General features: G+C 38.3%; 2 protein-coding genes across 7 annotated transcripts in view; one reads left to right on the top strand and one right to left on the bottom strand.

The window, feature by feature from the left end:
- The window catches only part of MAPK8 (mitogen-activated protein kinase 8), a 250,390-nt gene that overhangs the window by 102,155 nt on the left and 124,834 nt on the right, over window positions 1-23,401 (bottom strand). The gene's annotated exons all lie outside the window — the stretch shown is intronic.
- Window positions 1-23,401, top strand: part of FRMPD2 (FERM and PDZ domain containing 2) — a 78,150-nt gene that overhangs the window by 49,316 nt on the left and 5,433 nt on the right. For 4 of the 5 annotated variants that reach the window (XR_014586558.1, XR_014586559.1, XM_083843365.1 and 1 more), the window contains 15 exons: window positions 29-393; window positions 3,181-3,475; window positions 4,414-4,572; window positions 5,216-5,390; window positions 6,287-6,497; window positions 7,585-7,622; window positions 9,287-9,373; window positions 9,817-9,881; window positions 11,383-11,544; window positions 12,358-12,529; window positions 14,572-14,654; window positions 16,397-16,482; window positions 18,228-18,343; window positions 20,816-20,964; window positions 22,607-22,697. Coding sequence is in view for 3 of the 5 variants with exons in the window: in XM_083843365.1 (XP_083699491.1) it covers window positions 29-393; window positions 3,181-3,475; window positions 4,414-4,572; window positions 5,216-5,390; window positions 6,287-6,497; window positions 7,585-7,622; window positions 9,287-9,373; window positions 9,817-9,881; window positions 11,383-11,544; window positions 12,358-12,529; window positions 14,572-14,654; window positions 16,397-16,482; window positions 18,228-18,343; window positions 20,816-20,964; window positions 22,607-22,697 (2,254 nt within the window). In the remaining 2 variants the exon portion in view is untranslated. The remainder of the gene's footprint in view (window positions 1-28; window positions 394-3,180; window positions 3,476-4,413; window positions 4,573-5,215; window positions 5,391-6,286; window positions 6,498-7,584; window positions 7,623-9,286; window positions 9,374-9,816; window positions 9,882-11,382; window positions 11,545-12,357; window positions 12,530-14,571; window positions 14,655-16,396; window positions 16,483-18,227; window positions 18,344-20,815; window positions 20,965-22,606; window positions 22,698-23,401) is intronic. The other variant, XM_083843366.1, reaches the window with a different exon arrangement.

Genomic DNA, 23,401 nt, shown 5'->3' with positions numbered 1-23,401 from the left:
TATAATAACCTTTTTGTTATTTTGATAGACTCCAGCACCATCTCCAGTTAAGGAGTTTGTGGCAGAGATGCCAGGCAGTCCAGAGGTAGGAAATAGTTTGGACCGGTCTACCAGTGATGGAGGTAGCACCTCTCCAGACCTCGAAGATTGTTTGGATTCTCCAGTGGCAGCAGATTTCAGTGAGCCTCCAGAAGAAGACAGCTCAACTTACGAAGAGCAAGAAGCAGAATCTCAAGATAAGCCCATACAGAGACTTATGCCTCCTAGGGAAAGTTCTTATAAGGACCTTTGGAAATATCATCAAGAAGCTGCCAGTTCTGAAGTGTTCCACTCCCTGGAGGAAGAAGTGAAGCAGAACTGCTACTCACCATGTGAACTTGGATGTGCTGAAAGGTAAGGAATACTGAAATCTCCTCTGCAGCCTTTCCTTTGGCTCCTAAGATTTCCAAAGTGAATTGCTTAGCATTAAGTATGGGGGGCTCTCTACTTCTAGTCACTGCTGATTACTGAAAATTTTGTTTTACCATCTTATTCTGACAGTCCTAATCTGCTGCCTGATTACTCTCAATTTACTGGAATTCTCCATAAATCCTCATTGCAAGACAGTTGAGTGCTGCACTACTGTAATCATTTATGCTGTTCAGCTAAAGCTGGCTGCATTTTGAAATGAGTAAAAAGACTCTTATTGACTTAAATAGGAACCAAAGACTTTCTTATTTATTGTATGATCTTTCAACTTCAATTTTCTCAGAGCTGACTTAAGTAGGCACCAAACATTTCTTACTGTGTAATCTTTTAATTTCAAATTTTTCCAGAGAAAACTAAACAAACAAACAATCAAAAAAACACTCAGAAGACAAACTGTGATCAAGGAGCAAAACATTATTTTCCAGTCTTCGGGAGCCAATAGAAGCCCTGACAAGTTATACAATAAAATACAGTCCAGACAGACTCAAGCCTCCTTTTACACTCTTTTGGATATACCCGACACTGGCACACGGCACACAGAAGATTATCCATTCCATTTTAAACATCTTTCCCAGTGCAAAATAACATAAATTAGCAGAACAGAAAAGATTGGTGGAAAGATAAGTTAAATGTCTAACAGAGACCTTTAACTTACAGATTTGTTAATTTTCTCTAGAAACTCATTTCCATTTTCAAATCTTTTCATTACTTTTCACATTCATCAAGCACAGAACCAGGTAATCACAGATTCCAGTCACTGGGGAGCCACAATTCTAGGTGACTGCAAGTCTGGTGGGACCATAACTGCAATTCATATTTTTAGCTCTTCTCTCACAAGAGAAGAAACTTCATTCACACTTATGAGTGAAGCTCCTGCTTGCATATATGCTTCTCTACTTCCAAGATTAAAACCAGCTGAAATGTGTCCGTAGCAAACACGCTTGCCAAGAGACACGGTTTCATCAAAACTAAGTTTCTTGGGGGAAAATATTGATTGCAAGAAAAATCATGGATTCTTCCCAAGAAGGAAGTTCTGAAATAAATGTTTTTGTTTGGTATATTCTCAGTATCGTTTAGTTTCAGCTTGTGCATTTTCAAAAGACAGCTAGAGCAGTTTAAGAAGATATGCATCTGAAATAGTATTTTACATGTAATCTCAGTTTAAATGATCCTTCCAGCTAACTATTTATATGTACGTATACATATATATATACATACATACAATAACATAAAAGGCATTAATGAAAGGATTCCCCTTTCTTTTCTTTAGATTAAAACATTTCATTGCTTAAAACATTTCATGCTAATGTAGAAGTCTTCTGATACAAATTCTAAGAAGTTTACTGCTCAGGATTACATATCGGAAATTCCTATGGCTCTTCTCATTGCCAACAAAAATAACCTTTGAAAAAATTACTTTGAAAAACTTCACCCCATAGTTTTCCTCTAGGCAGTCCATATGGAGGGGTCCCCCAGACACCAAAGGCTAAGTCTAGCATTCGGTGGACCTTGTATATGGACCTGCAGGACCAAGCCTCATGTATTTCCCATGGTGACACAGAGAGGGGCTAGAAGCTGTGCTGTGACTAGGCCACTGCTAGCTCATTGCCTTTAGCCTGTGTAGCTCTGCCAAACACCTTTTGTACCCGTGAAGGTCAATCAGCAGTTCACTGGCAGGCGACAGTTTCTGTGACACTCTCACTGAGCAACGTCCATTGAACTTAATCTTTTATCTCCTTTAACCTAAAGAAAGGACCAGACCGCATTTGTTGTTATCCTTAAATATTTATTTTAATTATCCCTATCTTCTTTCACAGTATTGTAGCGCCTGTTTTTCAGCTATTAAAGCACACAGACTGCCAGCTTCATTCTCAGCTTTGCTGTGCTACTGGAGATGCCCAACTCCTCATTTCCTCCCTATAGAGATATAAGTTAACAGGCTAGATTGCTTCCTTGACTAAATGCATACAGCATGAGCCTGCAGGTCTTCCTTACTTCAGCCAATGTTTCATAAATACCATTGGAGGTTATTAGCTATATCCATCCAAAAAGTATCTTTCACTACTGCTTTATATTTTCCTTCTGACTATAGACAACTTTTGAAACAAGAACTTAACACTGAGGATATTCTGTCATTTCATGCAAGATGTGCACCATAAGAATAAACGTAAACTTCAAAAGAGAACTCAGGACTTCTATTTTTAGGAAGAGACAGGAATCATTTATGTTTCATGTTCATGATCTGGGCTTCAATTACCAAGAAAGAACTGCAGCAGCCATGAATGTGGCTGACAGTTACTCTTCAAGAAGGAAAAATGCACATAAGAAAATTGTAATAGCTTTGCAATGTGCACACCACTTACTAGATAAGTTAATTAAATTGTTTATGGCAGATGAAAGAATTAATGGTCTAGGAACTGTCCAACTAGTCTTTTCAAGAAACAACAAAAGTACTAACTAATGCTTTAGAAAAGAAAGTGTGTAAGATTTTTCAGACTTTAAGATATTTAATCTTTTAACTAGCTTCGTAAAAAGATTGATTACTTTCTCTTTATATTAATACTAGGAGGACCCAGACAGCAATTTAATACTACAACAAATACACCAGTTAAAATTAAAATAGGGTAGAGTATAAGCAGTAGACTTTTCAGTGGCCAAGTAATAAAGTATATGGAGGAAAATCCCAGCACTGCAATCTTTTTTATTTTCCAGCCCTGTATATAATAAGGGTGATGATGACCTGTCGAACAGAATCTGTATGCCTGAAATTCTCTCTCTAACCCCTATTGATGAAGAGCATCTCGCCGTCAGCTCAACATCTGTGACCTCACTTTCACATGGAGGAAGCTCTGAGACACTCTCCGCAGCCTTGGTGGCACCACAACCACGTGTTTGTGGCCCTTTCTCCTCATCCCTGCCTGCTAGAGAGACACATGGCAGTGACAATGAATGGGAAGACTTGGAGGAACCGGAGGAAGAGAAGGACAAAAAGGAGGATTGCACTAGGGTACGTGATAGGCACTGGAGTATTAAGAGGCAGACCATGGCTAGGGAAAGGACAGCTTTAATAATTTACCATTCTTAAAAACATTATTTTTAACACATTACCTATGCTATTTCTACATGGCTTTGCTCACTTTCCACCAATGTCCAAAATCTTCAAATAAAGCAGACCTCCCTGTATACCCAACTCTTAACCATTTCCTTAAAGGCGATTTCCTTCCCCTTGCCATATTACTGTTTCTTTAACTTACCATCACTGTGCAGTATTATTCCCAGTATACAAAGGCCTAAGACCCCTCCTGTTCTCTTGTAACACCTAAAATTAATTGGAATCAGCTACTTCGTTGATTGGGGTTTTTTCTGTGTGTCTTTTAAACCCATGAGCAAAATCATTTTGTTACAATGCTAGTACTGTAATGTCCTGATAAGAAACTATGATCCCTGTACTAATTACTATTCAAAATACAGGGCTCAGTCCTGCCAAAAGCTGAACATCTTGCATTCCTGCTGACACTAATGAGCTCTGAATTGCTACTAATTTGAGAGCAGTGAGGACAAAATTTAGGTCCAGCCATTTCCTTCAGTGGGAAAACAATAGCAATAACAACAGCCGCCTCTGAACCCTACTATTGTAATGCTTGTCAGTTCAGAGGCCTCCATGCCTTTCTTTATACATTTTAAATGCCCAGAATCCAGTCCCGGATGGCCTTCTGTGCCTTATTGGGCCTTATCAATCAGTCACCATGAAGCTCCACTAGATAGATATAAAGAAGTAAAATTAATTCTGGAACACTGCAGTGACAGATCAGAGTAATCTTTATGTATGCTGCTTATTTATATCACCTGAGCATCTGATTCCGATTTGCATATAAAACAAATGCAAGATGTTAATGAAGCAACTAAAAAGCCTACATCAAACATATCTCGTGTTTGTTTTAATAGGAAATGGAGGTCTTTGTGACTTTAACAAGGTCAGAGAACAATGGTTATGGATTCTCAGTGGTTCTTAACAAAGTGGACAACTGTCTGTATGTTGACGAAATCTTGCATGAGCCTGCCCTGTCTGATGGAAGGCTGAGAAGGGGAGACAGAATCGTTATGGTAAAGGAATCCTTTGAATTTAAACATAGGAGAAAGTATTTGCAGATCAATGTCATTTAACTTCAGCATTTCTCATTTTGTAGGGTCTAGCTAATCACGTATTTATGCATGCAAGTGCAAATGAATCATATAATAAATATAATTCTGCTGACTTCAGTAGGATAAACTTCAGACTGAATAGATTGTATGACCAGGCAAAAAACAACAATCATCTAGCAGTTATGCAATACAACTGAGACGCTAAATGGCTTCCTAAGTGATATAAACTGCATTAATGTAGTGGTGGCATGCAAAGGATACAGGAATTATGTCCTTTGCAGTGTTTGAACAAAATGTTCAAAAATTTTAAGGTTCATCTTCAATTTGTTTCATTAGACTTGTCTTCCTTGCTTTTTGCTACAAGACCTCAAGTTTCAAGAAAAAGAAGCTATTTTTATGAAAACTGTACATTCAGAAAAACAAAAGTTAAAAAAATTCTTACTGCAATTGTAACTGTTATATTCACAGGCATTAAGTGACACAGCAAAGCAACAATATGAGAGTGAACACTAATTTAAGTTCATACACAGTATTTGGGGTGGAGGGAGAAGTATAATGATGGTCAATGAGATCTTTGACATCACTGTAATGGTTTGTCATTTAGGTGAATGGAATCAATGTCACATCTTTACCATGCAATGAAGCTCTGACTTTACTGCACAACTCTCCTCCCGATCTGCACCTTGTGGTTGGCCGTGCTGGCAGCGATCCGTGTCCTGCTGTTAGGCCAGATGACATTCCTGAAATTACTCTCACAAAAGGTGCCAACGGACAGCTAGGTGTGTAGTAAATACTACGAATGCTATTTTAGACAGGGATTACAGCAGTGGTATGATAATCATAAGCAACCGTGGTATTGGATCAATATGATCCTGAGTGACCTTGACACCTTTATGCTCTCCTCCATCAACATGACTGTGGGATGGAGAACTTTATTTTGGGCAGGGCCTTAAAGGGAAGATAAATATCTGTTATTAGACCAACTAAGCTGTTGGAAGAATTATCTTTGTGTTGTCACCTTATCAGCTGAAGTTTCTACCAGATCTGCAGTCACATATTTTTATGTTATTGATACATGGAGAAACACTAGAAGCTGTTTGTAGTAATGCAGTAATGATAAATATCTATTTCTGGGTAGACCCAGGAAATGGTATAGCTATATTTGCTCAGATACAGCATCCTGTTCCCAGTTCAGAAACTAGCTTGTTTGGAAATTGCTTGAATATCATTGCACAACACTGTTCTGTACCACATAGGTATCTCCTCAGTTGTCCTGTGTCTCCATTCCCTGTTTGAAAAAGAGGATTGATATCACACCCTCCATCACTCTAAAGATTGCAAGGCAGTTACACAGACTGGTAATGACGGAGTTACTGCTATGCCGCACAGTCTTATTCAAATGGATATTCAACATCAGGTGAAATAAAGCACTATGGAATAGCTGAAGCGTACGGATGGACAATACCATTTAATTTTTTTCACTGCTTTTCTTTTTGTTTAGCACCAAATTGTATTTCATTCTCCCTCTCTCACTGGGGCAAGACTGCTGTTTATAATGTTGGTGCTTTGTTCAGCCTATTTTTCAATACCACATCTATTCCATCAGGCTTCACCTCACTGACAGTGAAATTGAAAACATGCTGTCACAAAAGATGTTTTGTCTGCATTGTTCTAGGCTTGAAGCTGACAGGAGGAGCTGGAAGCAAGTTACAAGGTATTTATGTGCTAGAGATAGTGCCTGGCTCCCCTGCCAGTGTGGAAGGCAGTCTGCAGCCACGAGATCAGATTCTGTACATCTGTGGGCTGTGGACTGAGGGCATCAGCCTGGATGATGCAGTGAGAGTGTGTGAAGCTGCCACCCAGAATGTCCAAATCAAAGCAACAAGGTAAATCTGAGCCGACATGCAAAATCTGAACATACTCAATCTCGGTCCTAATGTTAAAGGAGGTTTCTAAATTTTATATCAACAAGTCAAACAATAAAACCAAGACAAACAACAGGAAGAATGCTGTAGCTCAGAGGTCTGAAGGTGTAACCTGATGCACGACATCAGTAAGATATCTTAACTCCTTCTAATTATAGCTAACATAGAATGATGTGAGCATAGGTAAACTCACACAACACGAATTGTAACTCTTCAGACTTCATCATCCAAACACCAGTGTGAATCCTTTAACTACCTCTGATGGGAAACTTTGAGTTATTTCCAACAGCCAAACATTTTAGAAAGGTATTAAAAATCCAGCGTTTAGTCTGCAGCATGTAAAAAAAAAAAAAACATCCCAGGGCTGATGAATAACCTGCAGTAAAGAATTTCCCTCAATGGGTCTTGACTGCGCTTTAGATGCTGTGTATTTTGCAGTCTGACAGAGGCACAGGATACAGAAATAGCCTCTGGAGACCTTACAGTCAAATAGTCATTCACATACTTTGGGGTTACTAAGTTAAATAACTAGATTCAGCAATAGTGTCTGTCACAGCAATCTTAAAGTAGTTCAAACATTTATCAGTGTTTTATTAACCGGCACTGTGCTAGCAGGTAAAGAAACTCCAGCCACATTATATTTATTGCTGTATAAGCAGCTAGTAGGCAACACACACTGATCTTAAGAATCTGCAGTCTAAGGAAATAAACAGAAAAAGGGGAAAGGAAATCACAAGTGATCACTCCCACTTCAGAGGGGAACTGAAGCTGATTCAAAATATACCACAAAGCAGTTTTGTACTGGGACAGATGGTGTAACGTGTTCTTTCTTTTCTAAACCCATTTAATTAAAATGTTTTGTTGTTGTTAAAGGCTGTCTAATATGTCATATATTGATATAAATGCTCTTTAGGAAAACACCATTAAGAATAACAAATCATAGAGCTGTAATTTAGACAACTGACTTTTTCAGAAATAGTTTTCGTATGTGCTTTTACAAAGCATGCAGCTCTTAATGGCTCACATATTTCACTTTTTCTGCCTCCAGAAATGGCAATCCAGTGGTTCCTATAGAGCAAGAAAATAGTAAGTAAGGCTAATATTTGGGGGGTTGAATTTAACATTTGCTTCTGATTTTGGAAATAAACATAAGGCATTGACTCATTGCATTAAACATTTATTAATAGATTGTAACTTGGCATTCAGCATTTTTGTTAACGTATTAAGGGTCTGAAGAAAAACTGACAGCTCTTTACAGACAGAAATAAAACACAGAGTTCTCTGTAAAAAATATTCTTCTATTTTCATCCATGTTTGCATAGTCAGTTTCTATTTTTTAAATTTGTTATTATTTAGTGGGAATTTTGTGTTCATATTTCAACATCTGTTTTGATGAAAACTATTCTCCATGTGGTTTTCCAGTGGTTTTGAGCTACTCTTTAATATGATGCCATGACTTATTTTCTTAGACCAACTTTTTAAACCGGTATCTATAATAATAAATGCTCCTTTAATATAGGAGCATTCCTATCAGGGAACTATGTATATTACCATAACTGACACACTACTTCAGTGACCATCTGCACTACAGAGGCTTGACCAGAACTGCTCTAGCAGTAGAAGCAATCTTAGCAAGCAGAGGCTGCAGCGGCACAGTCAGAGGGAAGGACAGCTACCGTGCCTATGTTGTGTCTGTTCTAAGGCAAGCTAGCTACAGATCTACTACTCTAAGACAACTATCCATGTGTATGTTTTTACAACCTGAAGTAGCTTATTTTACTTACTAAAGAACAAGCTTCTTTGAATTTACTGCAAGAGATGAGAAAAGCTAAGTGTACTCTCAGTTTCTGCAGTACAACTAAAGTAAGGTAAACACACATCCTGGTAGGGCCATGGTTACACATCTGTGCTCAGTAAGTTTTGTAGGCTCCATGGGATTTCTCAAGACACTTTCAAAAATAAGTTACCAGCTATGATCCCTCTCTCATGCAGATCTATTTACTGTTCTCTGCCAGAGAACTGCCTCTATTATAAAATCAGGTTCTTCCCTTTTGTAAAGGGCTTTAGGAATCTATAATAATTTGTTGTTTGGTGTTCCATTTGCTATCATCTCTGATAGATTTAATCTATAAATCTGTAATAGTTTGCTAACAAGGAAGCAAGCCTTCATTCTATGTACTCTCTTAGTTACAAAAATATATATTAAAATTTCAAATGAAACGGAACATTTTTTAAGAAACAAAACAACAACCAACAACAAAACACATACTTTTCTGTAATTTATACCTTCAGAGTACTTTGTGGAAGACAAGTAAGATTACCAATATATGGTGAAGTGAAACTCAAATGGTGGGGGGCGGTGGCGGTGAGGGCAGGGTGGAAGTCAAGAAACGCACTCTGGCTTCTTACATTGCCAGCTCTGTGGACACAAAGATGCCCTGCTTCTTCCTCTGCCTGATCACTGCCACAGGTCTGGAATGACTCATGCGGATCTCCAGTTTTTGTTACAATTTTAAATATAGCAATAAATGAGATGTAATATTCCTGCAGTTCATGAAAGAATTATTTACATCACTGCACAACTTGGCAGACTTAATCATGCAATAATAACTGTCTCATGCTGCCTCATACAGCATCAATACTGGATATTGATGCTTTGTTTCACAATCTAAGCACAGAGTTTACATTCCCTTGGATATATGAAGCTGAGCGGGAGGTCTGTCAGAACAAACCTACATGTATGTTTTTAGGGCCACCTGCTGAGACAGAAAAAGCCAATATTTCTCTCTCAGATGAAAACCTGAACTCTCAAGAACAGCAACTACCACATCAACACGGTAAGGAACTTGATTTTTCAGCTAGGGTTTGTAAAATTTCAAGTTCTCTCTTAAAAATAAATAAATAAACAAATAAATTGGTAGATGGTATTGGAAGTACCTGGGAATGATTAATTCGTAGTAAACACAACTGCATCCCTCAGAGTATCAGCAAATGTGTATACATTGCCTGCTGTCCAGCTGGTGTCTCTGACCCTGTAACGTGCAGCTTTTAAAGCTTGTTTTGGAAACTACTCTCTGGGAGGCCAAGGGTCTACAGGGATGACATGCAGAGGGCTTGCTTCAGGAGCATAACAGACCAAGCAACATGCATAAGCCCACAGGAATTTTTTTTATTTCACACATCAAATGCGATATGCTTTATTATGTCTCTAACTATTATGATTTTGAGTGCTATACTACAGAACATTTCACCAGTAAAAACTGTTGCTGGTTTTTCACAGAGGAACATCTGAAGGAAACAAACTGTGGCACTCAGCAAAGCACTCCTGACCCTCCAGAATGCAAGGCAAGTGACAATTTTATCAAGTGCAAGGTGGTCCATCAAGTAAAGTGAGCTATATTGAGCTTTTTTTTTCAATAGTGGTATTTAATGTATTTACTTCATTTCCGGTTTCTTTGAAAATGTGAACAGACTGCATTTGGAGAATGTACTGTGAAGTGGTGAATTGCCTCAGCATGCACCGACCAGCGTGCGCTCAGCACTTCCTGGGGTCAGACCCTTCTCTTGCTGTTTTTCCAGAGTATAACATCACTACTTTAACAGCTTGGCAATAAAAGCAAGACTCATACGATGTAGCCCCTCTATTAGGTCTTCATAGTACTCTTACTAGCTTAGAAGATTAATCCCTAACTTAGAAAGAAAGTACCACAGGAAAGAGAGATGCCACAGCATGGGATTCTGGGCAAAATAAGTGTAATTGTAATCAGGATGTGTTTTCCACAGCAATGTCAAAACAATCCTTGAAGCCTGAGATTAATGTTTCAGTCTGAAATTCTAAAATTGAAAAGAGAGTAAAATTACTCCAAACCTTTAGAGTATTATGCGCTATTGACATAAACCAGACTGGTTTGAATTTACAACTAGTAAGAGTAATGGTATTTCTGAAATGATGAATCCCTAAACTACACGGAAGCAGGAAGAGGATGAATTTCCATGCAAAGCATACAATACTTCGAAAGACTTACAAGTGCAAACATTGCTCATGTTTGTGCAATGTGGAAAATAATATTACTTGGAATTGAAATTGCCCACTTTGGGACTGATATTTCATGGGACTAGATTTACTCTTTTTCTCTTGGCTGTGGTTTACAAGAAAGGGCTGCCTCTTGTTAAAGTTAGACCTCCAACCTGGCAGAAAAATTAGAACAATTTTCTTACTTTTGATTAAGTCCTCACTATTACTGCTTCTTCCACACCATTTAATCCATGATAGTTTGTCTGTTCAACTCACTACAATAATTTCTGAGGTTGATATGTTCACTATTGGAACCAGTCATGATGCAAGTCATAAACATTTCTAGGTTGCTGCTCTTTCTGACATAACGCTTGACCCTAAAAAGGCAGCTGACTGTAAAAGTGAATGAAGTGCTAAAGCCAAACAGACAGGTATGCTGGGGCTGCAAGGTTAAGATTTTCATTATGGAACAATAAAGGAATGGAGTACTTACTGAGTTACTGTCATGCTGGAGATAAAAGGGACTGGTCTGTCAATGAAGGCAACATATCTGATATATTACAGAAGGATTACATAAGTACACACCACCTTGCTCTTGTACTCTCCAGCTATTATTAAAAATACTTGTGGAAATAAGTATGTACTATTTTCATTTTGATACATACATGTAGCTGCTATGTTAATCACTGGAAGTTCCTTCAAGGGAAGGAGATATCCCCCAATTTACATCAGCCAGTACGGACTGTAAAGCACAACAGAATTACTTCACATTAAAAATGCAAATAAAACAGAACCCTGAATAAACTCCAACTGTGTTCTTTTGTATTGTAGGATTTAGTTATTAAGATTGAATTGGAAAAAGCAGAAAATGGAAGCCTAGGATTTGCACTGGTAGGCGGCAGAAATGGCAGGGCTATCCTAATAAAAGCCATCAGCCCAGACAGCATTGCAGATCTGGATGGGAGGCTGCAAGTTGGTGACATCTTACTTAAGGTAAGACTTGTTCTTCATCATTTTGGCCTATTTTTTTTCTCAAGTTACTCTATAAAGAGCATCCTCTTCAGCATTAAAATTGCTCAGACTAGAAACCTGAGGTTGCCTGGCACAGCAAGAGGTGGAAGATGGTGTCGCTGGACTCCTGGGGGTCAGAAGGCTGCTCTGGGCCCCCCACCCTCACTGACCAGTTCAGCTGGTGTGGGCCTGGGCCCCTCTACAGCGAGAAGGGGGCTGCTGGGCCCAGTGAGGACTGCACATGAAGAGGCCAGAAAACAAGAGTGAGCTGACCAAGCGTGCCCCTAACAGCTAGCCAGGAGAGGAAGGAACCTGGCATCGCTGCCAGTATCAAGACAAGCAGAAAGCACTGGAATTAGGGCTTTTGAACTTGTAAATTCCTACTGTCCTAACCACCTCTTAGCAACCAAACTTCTTGTTTTTATTTTTTTATTTTTTTTACTCCAAATTCACTTTTCTTCCCTCTCCAAGAGGGAAGAACGCTTTTTAAACTTTTTACATTTTTTTTTGCTTTTCTATTTTTCATTACCTTCCTTCTCCCTCTTCCATGTGAGGAGTAGGAGAAGTGATGCTCTCTCAGTGCCCTGAAAGAGAGGCAGACTACACTTCTGGAGTGTGCTGCTAGCAGTCATGCTATAAAGAAGCAGAGAGGGGAAGATCAAGCAAGTCACTAAAATAGGAGGGAGAGAGAAGACGTGAGATGCAGGGAAGATACATAAAACGTGCACAATGTTGGATTATATGTTAAAAAAGCTTTCTGTTACAGGAATCTTATTTTATCATTGTATTTTTTAGGTGAATGACACTTTAGTGTCTGGTCTACCACGCCAAACTGTTATAGATTTGCTGCGCAAGGCTCGAGGCACTGTTCAACTCACTGTTTGCCGAAGCATGGCTTCACGTGCGGCTTATGCAGGCAAGCAGAGCAATAGTGTACCTTCCCCTCCAAACACAAAAGCAGAGCCCAGTAAGTAGCTTCATCCACCCATTACATATTAACAGTGGGATTATGTGGTGCCTAGACTCAATTTTCCCATTAGCTAAACAATTTAATATTATTAACTTTACAGTTACTTCTGATTCATAGCTATAGACACAGACAAGTTCTTTGCCCTGATTTGCAGCTCTGGCTAGGCTATCCAAGACACAGGACCACAGAGAAGGAATGCCCAAGACCCTCAGAGATATTTTAACTCAGCTTATGCTTTTAAGTCATGATGGTTCCTGGTGTGTGCTGATTTTAGCCAGCTTTATACAAGTCTCAGAGAGAACAGGAGCCAATTAGTGACCCAGCTGCTAAAATCTATTTCCCACGAATTTCACATCCTAGCAGTCCTACCTCATCTCTCAGAAGCACAACAGCTCCTATTCTGTCTAGCAGACAACTCCTCTTCCTTCTGTACTTGCTCACCTTCAAACTCAGAAACCTCTGCTCCCAGGCTGATTGCTGTTTGAGCACCCGCACGCCTGCATGCAGTAGTACTTAGGGAGCTGATTAACTCTGATGGAAGAAACCTCTGTTGCAGGCTCTGCTCTGCTGAATACACAGAATTAAAATACTAATTACAGCTGGGAGTGGAAGCAAGGGTATACTATTACCAATAGATTACGGGTTTCTATTCCTCAACTTTCTATTTCTTTGAATACTGAAATGTTTCCTACAACATGGAGAGGCTTCAATGGGATGAATAAAGAATTCCACCTTAAAATACCTTCTAGCCTGGTGGTTAGAAATTGAAGGCTTTGTTTCAAATCTTCCCATGTAAGAAGGAGATTGCTATCTGCTTTCTCCCAGGCAGACTAAGGAGAGATATACAGTAGATTATGGATTTTGGACATGTTTCACAGCAAACATTTATGCATCTTGTCAACTTTACTGATGCAAACTTACCTCCACAGGTATTTTAGGCAACTCTGCTCTCAGGGAGCAGATGCCTGTATGGTTCAAGGATCTTGATTCTTGAATTTCAGTATCTGACTACAAGAATGAACCTAGTTCTCTTTAACTTCTAGCCTGTGCCATTAGCTCTGGACAATCATTCACTTACTGGAAACTACTCTATGTGATTCAAGAGCAAAGCTTTCCAAAAGAAGAGTTGTACCAACAAGGGTGGGAAGGGGTGCCAGGTGGATCATCAGGCAGAGCTGGGGAGAAGGAGCTGTGAGTCCTTAGCAGCTGAGGACTCTGGGACAGCCACAGTGGGACTGTCAAAAGAGGCTGACCTTGACGAATCTGAAGTAAATAAAGAGAGTGGATTATTTAAATTTTCATTTTTCTTTCCCAGCACTTCAGAATCCAACAATCAATCTGTATTATACGACCAGTGCTTTAAAGCATCTTTCCATAAGGATGAGAGAACTGTGCTTGACACAGGCCTGGAAGCATGATGTTCACTGTCCCATCTCAGTTCTAGTTAGTTTTGAGGGTAAATGATGCAAAAGTAGGATGGACATGAAGGTATAAAAAGGTTAATTAAAGCTCTAGCCCTATTAAGGGCTGTAGAAGCATTACCATTCATTTCACTAAGACTAAGCTTTTCTCTGGCTGTGCAACTTCAAGGAACTAGCCGTGGGGATGCTTATTTGGGTCTCACATGACATTTGTAAATTACACAGTTGCTGTGAAGTTTAAACTCTTTTCCTGGACCAGTAAAACCCAACGGTACTATAGAAGCATTGGCAACATACCACGTCTATGGCATATGTCCCTTAGCACTGCAAAGGAATGGACTAGGTTTGACTCTGTTACAGGGTTTTTTTGTAACTTCTACTGATACAGAGGTCTACTGCAGTGCATCTTCTGGCCATATGAATTATGCTGACTCCTTCGGCAGTGATATATGGCATTTGTGCTGTTTTGCCCCCGGATATTTTTTGCCAGTTTCTGGCACTGTATCTCAGTGCCTATTTCAAGACCAAAAGTACTCTGGTGTAGATGGCACTGAAGAAACTGATCTATATTTCCACACTTCACAGGCATTTTACCTTAATTTTGTTTTCTGTATTTAGATGACAACAGTTCTGAGAGAAGCCTAGGAGCACAGTCTGTTTTCACTTTCAAGGAGGAAGAATCCAGCCAGATGTGCAGCAAGGTAAAATCTGAATCCGGCTTTTAGAAGTTACCAGGCAATGTACTCATATGTTTGTTGACAAAATGGGTTTGGTGCAACGCAGGCAAGAACTACACCTCGGAGAGGTGGCGAAGGAAGGTTGCATAAGCAAGTCTCATTCTGATACTTCATTATATTGGAATAAATGATTTATTAATTTTATCTTTTTTCAGTATTTTAAAATAAATATAAATTGAAAGATTGTTATTAAACTGTATTTTGATTAATATTTGTAAGCCCAAGGCCCCAAACTTCTTCAAACATGGTCTTGCTTTTGAATCTTAGTCAGTCCTGCAAAACAATCTACTTCAAATTTTACATCATCTATCACTTTTAAGTTTTACAACTATAAAAACTCCCCTCAGGAAATATGATAAATATAGGTCTTTTTATTCTCCAGAGGAAAAAAACAAACAACAAGCATCCAAATCTTGCCTCAACCAATATAGTCAAAGTATATAGTTAAGTCTATCTAGCTCAGGACAGCACATGCCTAACTTTAAGCATATGCTAAACTTTTTTGCTGAGTTGGTTCCATTAGTTCCATTCTTCACTATTTCCAGCTTGTCTTTAGCTGTCTCCTATGAATAGAAATAATCTATGCTTTACTTTATAGAGCACAGCTGCCATCTACTCCAAAGATTTAGCTTAGAAAATGACAAGCTACTGGAAAAAAATATGCAAAAAAAACAGCAGCAGTAAAATACTTTTCCTTGGCATAAAAGAAAACTGAAATCCATATTGTGTTCTCCAGTCTGGGTAGTCAGTAGATGCAGAAACTGGGTACATGAATTCATGATTAAGTATGCAGCCATGAATTCCCATATTCTAATGGAGAAATACAAGCATAAAAGCAAAAGATTAAATAAATTTTTTTTAAAAAAAATGTGGCAGATACTGTTAAGATTCTGTGGGGTACTCAGTAGTCAATACTACGTAACATGCTAGGGTGGTTTCTGAGTGCATCTGGAATACTAATCAGGGAAAGAAGATGAAGAAGCACCACTGTGAATTAAAATTTAAATAATTATCTGTCAAGTGTTACAGCTGAGAAGGAGCCACTTCCACATACTAATGACAGATGTCCTGCATCATTATCTAAATGCAGGACCCAGTTGTCATTCTCTAGGACTGAAAAACAGCCACCAGTACTATTGCTTCTACTCCATCTGGAGGGCAATCAAGGGTCTGCCTTCTCAGCTGAGTGATTCTTCTGTAGAGCAGCTGCACCCTGCTCCTAACAGCTGGCCTTGTTGTGTCTGAGATAAAAAGGGAAATTATTACCAGCCATTCTAACTCAAACACTGGTGTTTTCTGCTGCCAAAAGCTGGGAGGTGAGGAGCAGAGTGTGACTCACAACTCCTGTGATCATGCTTTCTTTACGAGATCAGAGAGGATATAATTAACACAAACCTTTTCAAAGTTTAGCTGTGCATGCTAGGTTGTAGAGGTGTCTGAAGACAGCATTGTTATGAAGCTCAAAAATATAAAAAGCTGATGTGACTTTTTATTCTGAGTAGATACTTTAATGCTAAGTCAAAGTTGTATAGACTTTATTTTTTCCTAAAAGTAGAAACTACTTTACTTTCCCTTTCCTTCTTGAGTAAAGGATACATTTTTGTCAGATCTGTGAAAAAATGTTAATGAAGGTTACTGACTACATTCTTGATGTTTCTGTGTATTGATTTTTTTTTTTACAGCTATTTCTAATTTTATATTTACAGGGTCTAGAAAGCACACACAGTTTCCCTCTGCAAGGTCAATTGGATGGACAAGACTATCAGGATATCATCAGTAACACTTCAGACAGGTAAGTCTTCCAAACAGAGTAACATTACTAAAATAAAAATCATGGATAACTTACTCTTCTATTTCCAAAGCTGTCTGGATATGGTATACAAATATACTCATGTTCTAAATAATATGAATACAGTTCTATTGAAACGCAGCTCCATCTGCAGTAAGAGTGGCTAAACAGCTTCCACACAGCTACTGGGAGAAATGAAATGGAAGCTTCTAGGTGTAGCTGAAGCTCATGCAGATACGCCTTTGATAGGAGGAGGTGAGCACGGGGAAGTGCTACTGTGTTGGTGTGGGCAGGCTCCCTATGGGGTTTACTGAGTCTTCCCAGCAGGTCCTGCAGCCTGGCATAGACCCTGTGCTAGTATGGCTGTAGTGATGCAGATACTGAACTCCAGACATCTGGGAATCAAGAGAACTTGAGGGTATTACTCCTAAGAAAGTATGTCGATACATAGTACAAGAAGAGAAGAATTTTACTTCAACTGTGTAGTAGAATGGGAAACCAAAGAATAATGTAGCATTGATAAGACATGGACAACTTTGTTTACTACAATGATACAGAATATATGAAACATGATTGTCTTCTTTATCATTTATAGCCCATATAAATAGAAAAAAGGAATGAACACTTACATCTAAAACCTAAAACTTCCTAAGAAGAGTAGTTGGCCAATCTTTAAGGGGCAACAATCTTCCCTAAATTACCTGCTTACAGAGAACAAGATTGAAAGAATCTTTGAGAGCATGTGCAAGTGAGAATATCCATGTGAACATAGGCTCAGTGCCACTTGCTTTTATCTCATCATTAATATAACATTATCTTGTGTTATACCAGGTAATCAGGTGTGATTGCTATTGAATTACCTTGTTCTATGTGCAAGGTGCTTAATGCATCTATGGCTAATACGAAGTTATATGTAAGAATAACTTCTAGCTTTTCTGGTTGTCTTGCTTTCTACTAGCAAGACAAACTAGCTTTCTGCTCCCTGTTCTGTGTTCTGAATCTCTTTTATTACCTGTACTTTCTGGTAGTCCTATTTTCTACTTGCAAAACCCTTATATAACTTGTACAGCCCTCAATGATTATTGATATTTGCAAAGCTGCTACTTAAGATGGAGAGTAAGGTAATAATTTAATAGTACCTTTTACTATTTCTTACACTATGTATTATGATCATACATGATCCTATCCTATATAAAATGATGGTAAGCTTAAGCCTATTCAAATAATTAAATATTAGGTCTGCAGAGTACTGGAGTTAGCTACTATAGGGATCTTTGATCCATTCTGCATACAGCATTGGTGTATTGTGAACGGTAGGCCTATTATCTACCTAAAAAATATTTAAGTGCTCTAAAATTCTCTGAATACCTTAAATAAATAGGCTTACTTGTTAATATTTCTTATGATCACCTAACAACTAAAAATCTGGGTCATACATGAAAAACTGTCTATAACAGTGAGAAACTTTACTTTCAAGGATGTCTTCTGGTGGTTTTTTATACAAGTTATTTGCTCATCTCTCAGAAAAAAATAAAATACCATAGGCAGATAATAGTGCTCCAGGCAAAATACAGGGGTATTTATATTAGTTTAATACTCCTTGAACTTAGGCTCTTCAGAGTTCACAGTAATTCTTAAAAACAGTTTTTCAAGAAAGTTCAAATTCAACTGAAAATAGATTAAAAACAAAACCTTTGTACACAGCTTCTGCCACTTCATAAAACCATTCAACTAATGCATTTTTACAGATCACAGAAATATGCAGGATGTGAAGGTTGCAGAAGACAAAGTCAACAGTCTGAGTCAGACAGCTGGAGCAATGAAGATGATGATATGCCCCGCAGGATTTCCATCCTACCTAGAAGTAACCATGCAAAAACTTCTTGTATCATTCATGTAATAAGCCAGCTCCTCCATATATCTACAGTGGGATCAACACTAATCCCTTCTATTTAAGCTAAGACTTTCATCTTTGTTTCTCAAAAGCATGACCACTCAGGACACAATTTTAACCTCTGATACATATGAAGGCCATCAAACCTTTGTAACATCCACAAGAAAGCAGCCTACACAGGAGCTTTCCAACTTGTTTGGAGAACTGTGGGGGGGAAGAACATGAGGATGAGTATAATTAACTGAATGCAGGGAGGGCAGCCTTACTGGCTACCGTCCACTTGCCACTGCTTTGAGCACCTCTACTTTGGAGCTCCAGTTCCCAAAGGATGGGCAACTTTATGCTTGTTTTTTCTTTTGTAATGTTATATATCATGTTCCTCCCCAAAGGAAAATATCTCAGTACATTAATTATACTTGGTTAGGTGCGCAAAGTGAGGAAATAAGAGGAAAAGAAAACTATTGAATTTATTTGAGCAACATCATGACATTTGTTCAAATCATGCACTACTGGGTAGTGCAAATAAGTGATGCATTGGCTGAAAAAAATGTGAACATTGAAGTTTAGTTCAAAATTTATGGGAATTTCCCAGTGTGTAACTGAAAACTTAAAATTCTTAGTTTGGCCTAAAATTAATACAATAAAAGCAGATGGTTTATCTTGCAAGAGATACAGTAAAACTGAATAGGGTAGAAGGCCTCTTTCATATATGAAAGGCAATGTCAAAGAAGGTGTTGAGAACTAAGAACAAATTCCAGTAATATATAAAATGTGGTTGTTATCACCAGATATGATAGGTCCTTGACATCATTCTCCTCTTCTCTCCCTTACTTTTCCCCTACAATTCAAAGTTCACCTGTGAATTAATGTCTGGATCCGCAGCTGCATAAAGGTGTCCACAGTATTCTTAGTCACTACTCACCGGGTGTTCATGATTAGTTTATTTAAATCACTTTTTTGTTCAAAATACTAAGAAGGGCTTCTCTTAATTACAAGAAAAGTTCAATGCTTAAAAACAGCATAGCAGCCAACATAACAGCAACATGACTTGAGGCTTTGGTTATATGAAAGTAACTTAATTGGAATATGATTTAAGTCCTCTGAGGCACTTTATTCAGGAGGGCAATTAGGAGTAGAAAGTAGGATCAAAAAGGGGTTTCGTCTTATAGATGTAACAGCAATGAAATTACAGGTGTGTGAATCTGTAGTGAGTTAGGCTCAGACTCTAACTGCAAAACTATGGATGTTTAAAAGCTGGTGATTTCCTCCTGCCAGGACTGCAATGACCCAGAAGTCTAACTCTGATGAACAAATAGCAAAAGAAAGAGATGTGTATAGGAAATAGCTCTCTCTAGAGTGGGGGATTTGTCTTCACTGGCACTCTCAGCTAACTTGTTAACAGAAACACCCTTGCATCTGCGAGGGGCAGAGAACAGAAAGTGAACAAAGTGTCTTAGAAGCTCAGGCAAGGTGGTTGCCAGTTGTAACCCAAGACACAAGGACAGCAAGCACAACACTTTTGCAATGAAGGTTAGTTAATGGTAGAGATGATATACTACAAGAAAAAAACAGAGAACACTGCTCTTTGTCTTCAGCCTACAGCAAAGCTGTGGAACACATCAGGTTTTCTTTGTAACAATTGGCATGTTTTGCTTTGACAACACCCACTAAGGACAAATTCCTTAATTCCTCTGCCTTGAACCGCTATTTTCTACAAAAGAAACTACTGTTTTTATTCTATGGAAGTAACAGAAGTTGCTGAAGAAGTATGCCTTTTTTTTAATTGCTCTAGTAGAACAGGGATATTTCTGGAGACTTAAATGTTTATCCATCTTCTTAAATCTGTCAAGTTTTGCATTAGAACATTTACTTCAGGATGAGCTAATTAGTAAAAATGAATCCTGGTTTTGGTGCAGCAAAGATACTTCACATCTTGTTCTTGAAGGAGAGTGTGAATTAAGATGAAGAGAACAGAAGATACTTTCTTCAGGGAGGAAAAATTATTTGTAGCAGAGGGGAATGGCAATACTAATTTCCAGGAAACTGCTGGAAACATGAAGATTTCCTGTGAAGATGTGGCCAGAGTCTCCTATATCGATATAAGCTAATGTTAAAGTTTACAATTCTGCAACAATGGTTTATTTTGAACAGACTGTATTTAGAAACCATACAAAGCAAGAAGCTGCAGTAGTTGGATCTACTTCCAAATTCCACAAAACATGTTGCTGGTTGTATCCACGGTACTGACTTACTCTTCTTTCTGCTGTGAACATAAGTAAGCCAAATATATATATATATATATATTTTTTTTTTTACATTTCACTTACACATAATATGCCAAAATATACTTAAGTACTGCAGCCCTCTGGTTTTTAAAGCCAAGATTTACGCTATGAACAATAATCATTAAAAACTCCTTTGTTTTTTTTTGTTGATATATAGGCAGAGCCTTCGTTTCTGAAGATGAACTGATTCACTTAATTAATTTTAAACCATCACTGACTGGAGTATGTCCAAGGACTGGCATTAGAGGTCTTATTCAAGGCCTTCAGTCAAGGATTGAGAATCAAGAGGTGTTGAAAGAGTTTATGGTAAAGTGTAATTCATTTTTAAGACCTGAGTGTTTAGCAGAGCTAAGTGACTTTTAGCAGCCTTCAACATGCTTTATGGGAGATGCATTTGTATATCTCCACTGACTCCACTTTCTCAGAGGATTATTTCAGTCAGGTGTCTGCTTTGCTTTTTAGGTGATGCTACATTATCTGGATCTCCCCCTTCCTACACAGTCAGGTTTACACTGTTTCCTGTCCAAAGATCCTGCCCGCAGGGAATGGAAAATAAATACACAAAAGTACAATAAGAATCACCTTAATATTGACTAACTTCTTACTGCCCCTTCAGCTCTCCTGAACATCTGCCCAAGAACTATTCTAGGGGCTGCATTAAAGCAAGAAATCCAAACACTTAGTCAATGAAAGGAAAATGTTTTACGCAGTGCTCCAGTGATCCATGGAATTCATTGCCACAAGATGCTATTGAGGTCAGGGACTTTGTGCAATTAAATTAGAAAGTAACATACATAGCAATGAAAATACACAACTACATCTGATGGCAAATAAATTATGAAAAATGTAAAATTATGAAAGCATATAAAATCTCTTGTTTTGGTATATATAGAGAGTACTCAGTATTGGGGGTTATCAGCAAATTCCCAAAGAAAGATTGTTTCATAATTCTTCAACACAATGCCAAAATTTTCATTAAAGGATGCACTCATTACCAATGAAATAGATTATAACTATTTTTCCATAGTATTTAGTGTTACCAATTTCTCTCACTTGCCTTATGGCTGACTTTCTGGGTACAAAATAGCACAGGTTCACACGTATAGGATTTGTTGACTTTTGCCAAGAGCTCGAGAACGTGTATCAATTTCCCTTCATTCCATTCCAGATGTAAGCATAATATGCTATGAGCTCAGTCATGCATCTGCTCATAAAACATAAAGATCTAACACGAAAAGCACAGGTTACCAAAGTCAATGGATACTTTTTCTGAGTAAAAGCTGTAGTAACAGATGAAGATCTTAACTGTCAAATATATTTCAGTCCATATACACTGTATAGTGGCATAACGTGAGGGCTGAGCATTGTGCAATGCATAGCGAAAAGGTAAACAAAAAAAGAAGAGTGAAGGTAACTCAAAACTGTAAATGAAATTAACTTGCACCTTCTTGCTTCCTGGCTACACTGCATTGCGTTCCCCCAAATTTGCTATGAAGTACTTAGGACCATATGATTTGCACTTAACATCATTGATGTTGTTCCCTGTATCCACCGCTTCCTCTGTGATTGAAAAGTACCCATTGAAATTCATTATCTGTTAACAGTGCTATAGTTGGTTCTTCAGTCTGCATGTTATCAATTATGAATGCTGACGTTTGGCCAAGGCACTATTCCAAACATTTGTTTTGCAGCACTATACAATAGGGACGTGTAATTACAGGGGCTGAAGACTTGGGTTGGAAATCCCCAGAAATTTTGTGCAGACTGAAGAAAACCCTAGGCAATTTGAATTCCTCGCGTAGCAGTTTAGGGAACGGTGTGCTGATTCTCTTCTTTAAGAAGTCTGCTTACCAGTCTTGGGTCTCATACAACAGTGAAGTTTACTCACGCTGACTCTGTAGTTCTTCATAGGATATGAGCATGGATTGACTATTTCTCTTTAATCTAGGCTTTAGAACATGTGAAACCAACAGATGACTGCAGAACTGGCAAAGCACAAGAAAACAGGGATAAAAACAGATATCAAGATATTCTTCCATGTAAGTATGCACACTAAGCACATACATTCAGTGAACAACACTGGAAACCAGAAAACAGCTATAACACTGGGATGTAGGAGGTAAATCCCACCACAACCTTTGCTACAGAGAGCTCTACTAATAATGAAGTGTGTTAAGATTTTTCTGAGAAACGAAGAGTTGATGTAAGGATGTCTGCATTGCACAGGAAGTTATTTTCTGAAGTATCATCATCCACAAGGCAGGACTTGGTCTGGCAGGGGGGGCAGCTGTCTTGGTGCTTCCTTTTCTTTTTCTCAGAGATAGTGATCTGCTACAGTTGTGTTGGCAAGTGTAACTTGAACTATAGTAGCAGTTCTTTAAATCTACAGCTTTTGACACAGCAGAATGCTGAAAAGTACAATGGAAATCATGGAGTTATGTAGGTCTTGAAAAGATAAAAGATTCTTTCGGAAATATTTGAAAGCTGAATAACCAAACAGATCTTTCAGCTGCTCAGCTCTGATCTAAGTCAGAAACAAGTTTCATCACTTATGTGAAGTAATTTTAGAAGGAAGATTTGAATCCAAGAGCTGAATGACTGTTGTTAACAAGGATTTTCAAAACCCAATTTCCAATTTACTGCCAATTGATTCCCTGAGAGGTATCATGACAGAAGAACACTTTCTGAACCCTTGATGTCATTGTAAACTGCAGCACCAGAACAACATATGCAAAATTTGTCA

This window comes from Anser anser (assembly GCF_964211835.1).
Source record: "Anser anser genome assembly, chromosome: 7".
NCBI lineage: Eukaryota > Metazoa > Chordata > Aves > Anseriformes > Anatidae > Anser > Anser anser.
Note: the sequence above shows the minus strand (reverse complement) of the source record. Positions and strands in the feature narration are given on the sequence as shown.